General features: G+C 43.8%; 1 protein-coding gene across 1 annotated transcript in view; it reads left to right on the plus strand.

The window, feature by feature from the left end:
* LOC106013799 overlaps positions 1-2,364 on the plus strand; it is a gene marked incomplete at its 5' end in the record, with an annotated part of 5,617 nt that overhangs the window by 2,380 nt on the left and 873 nt on the right. The window contains 3 exon segments of the mRNA XM_013090462.1: positions 13-138; positions 709-831; positions 1,490-1,637. Coding sequence (XP_012945916.1) covers positions 13-138; positions 709-831; positions 1,490-1,637 — 397 coding nt within the window.

Raw genomic sequence — 2,364 nt, forward strand, 5'->3', positions numbered from 1 at the left:
CACTCCCCACAGATGGGCCAATCAGAGAGCCTAGATCTGCTCCTGTCCCACAAACCTCTCCCCGGTGTCACTTCCGGTGATGTGACGTCACTGGATGACATGGCGGAACTTGCCAGATTGGCTGTACAGCTGGGACAGGTAAGATAGCACATTTTGTTTTGTTTTGTTTCTTTGTTTTTGTGTGTGTAATCGTATGTTTGTTGTAGTTTTGTTCTTGTATGTTTTGTTATTTTGTTTGCAACGTAATAAGGTCATATATAGTACTGAAGATTAGAATTTAGTTTTCAGCTTAAGTTTTAGTTTTAGTTAGAGCTTAACGGCTTTTTGTATGGTTGTTTTGTGTGTTTGTTACCTGTGGTCATATCATCATCATCATCATCATCATCATCATCATCATCATCATCATCATCATCATCATTATCATCGTCAAAAAACAACAACAGCAGAACAACAACAGCATCACCAACACCACCACTACTACCACCAACAAACAGCACTTCATCCAGTACCACCACTACTACCACCAACAAACAGCACTTCATCCAGTACCACCACTACCACCACTACTACCAGCAACAAAAAAACAACAAAACAATAGCACTATCACTGTCTCCCTTCCCCCCTCCCCCCCCCCTTCCAGTATCGGAACACATTAACTCCCATAGGTCAACAAATTACGCACCAATCAACACCGGCCCCCTTCCCCAGGAGTCGTGTCTAAGAAGCATCGCCCACCACCAGGGCTGTGATTGGCTGAGAGATCTGGAGGACCAGGGCGGGAACTCTCTGCTACACCTTGCCGCTCTCTGTGGTCAGCCTGTCTCTCTCACGGTCTGTTGGTCTGTCTGTTTGTGTGTCTGTTTGTCTGTGTGTCTGTCTGTCTGTCTGTTTGTCTGTGTGTCTGTCTGTTTGTTTGTGTGTTTGTCTGTTTGTTTGTCTGTTTGTTTGTTTGTCTGTTCGTTTGTTTGTCTGTTTGTTTTTTGTTCATTTGTTTATTGTTTGTTTATAAGTTAGTTCGTTTATTTGTTTGTTGTTTCCTTTGTTTATTGTTTGTTTCTTTGTTCGTTCGTTTATTTATTGTTTGTCTGTATGAGTTTTAAAAAAAACTTTGACAAAATAACTGTCATTTCGTTATAGGACGAGTGGGGAGATTTTCTGTTGAGTATTCCAGTCTTTGTACTGGCATGTCATAGAGGGCAGCCCGCCTCCTATAGGACTTACATTGTGAGGATGGGCGCGTACAAACCACCTACTTTCAGTTTTAGTTTTAGTTGAGGTTTTACGGCGCTCGCAACAGCATAAGGTCATATGAGCGCCAGAAGATGAGAGGTGTTACAAGAGAGTAACAAACACAAAAAAGAAGGGGAGATAAGGACGACAGATGTTCGATAGGAAAGAAGACGCAAACCACACCAGAGCACCCGTCAACCACCCACAACTACTTTCAAAAGAAAAGAATGTACTTTGATGATCGTTGTCTCTTCCTCAGACTCTCATCTCTCTGGGATGTTCCACGAGGAAGGAAAACCACCAGGGCCTGTTGCCCATACACTTTGCACTCACTGACAAACACAGCAACAGCAACAACAGGGACAACAGCAACAGCAGGGACAACAGCAACAACAACAACAATAACAGCAGGGATGACAGCAACAATAACAGCGATGAAAACAGCAGCAACAACAACGCCAACAGCAGCAACAGCAACGGCGGCAACAACAATAGCAGCAGCAATAACAACAGCAGCAACAACAACAACAACAACAACAGGGATGCCAGCAACAACAACTGCAAAAGTAGCGGCGGCAACTGCAATGGTCACAACAACGACAACAACATCATCACCACCAACGACAGCAGAAAAGGAGAAGAGTTGTCTATCAGGGGAGACAATGGTGTGTTGAGTATTTTGTTGACAGACATGTTGAACAAGAAACTGCTGCAAGCTTTGCTCAACGCTACGGACATCACTCACAGGTCAGTATATATCTCTCTTTCTTTCTTTCTTTCTTTCTTTCTTTCGTTCTTTCTTTCGCGCTCTCTCTCTCTCTCTCTCTCTCTCTCTCTCTCTCTCTCTCTCTCTCTCTCTCTCTCTCTCTTTCCCTTCACTCTATCGCTTTATTTCTTTTATTCTTTTATTCCCATTCTATCTCCCCTTCCCTTTCTCTCCCTCTTTCTCCTCTCTTTTTCCCTCTCTCCCCTCTGTCTCTGCAAATATTCTCCTTCTCTCTTCTACTCTCTCTCTCTCTGTCTCTCTCTCACTCTCCCTCTCTGTCTCTCTCTCACTCTCTCTGTCTCTCTCACTCTCTCTCTCTCTCACTCTCTCTCTGTCTCTCTCTCACTCTCTCTGTCTCTCTCTCATTG

Source organism: Aplysia californica, unplaced genomic scaffold (assembly GCF_000002075.1).
Source record: "Aplysia californica isolate F4 #8 unplaced genomic scaffold, AplCal3.0 scaffold01292, whole genome shotgun sequence".
NCBI lineage: Eukaryota > Metazoa > Mollusca > Gastropoda > Aplysiida > Aplysiidae > Aplysia > Aplysia californica.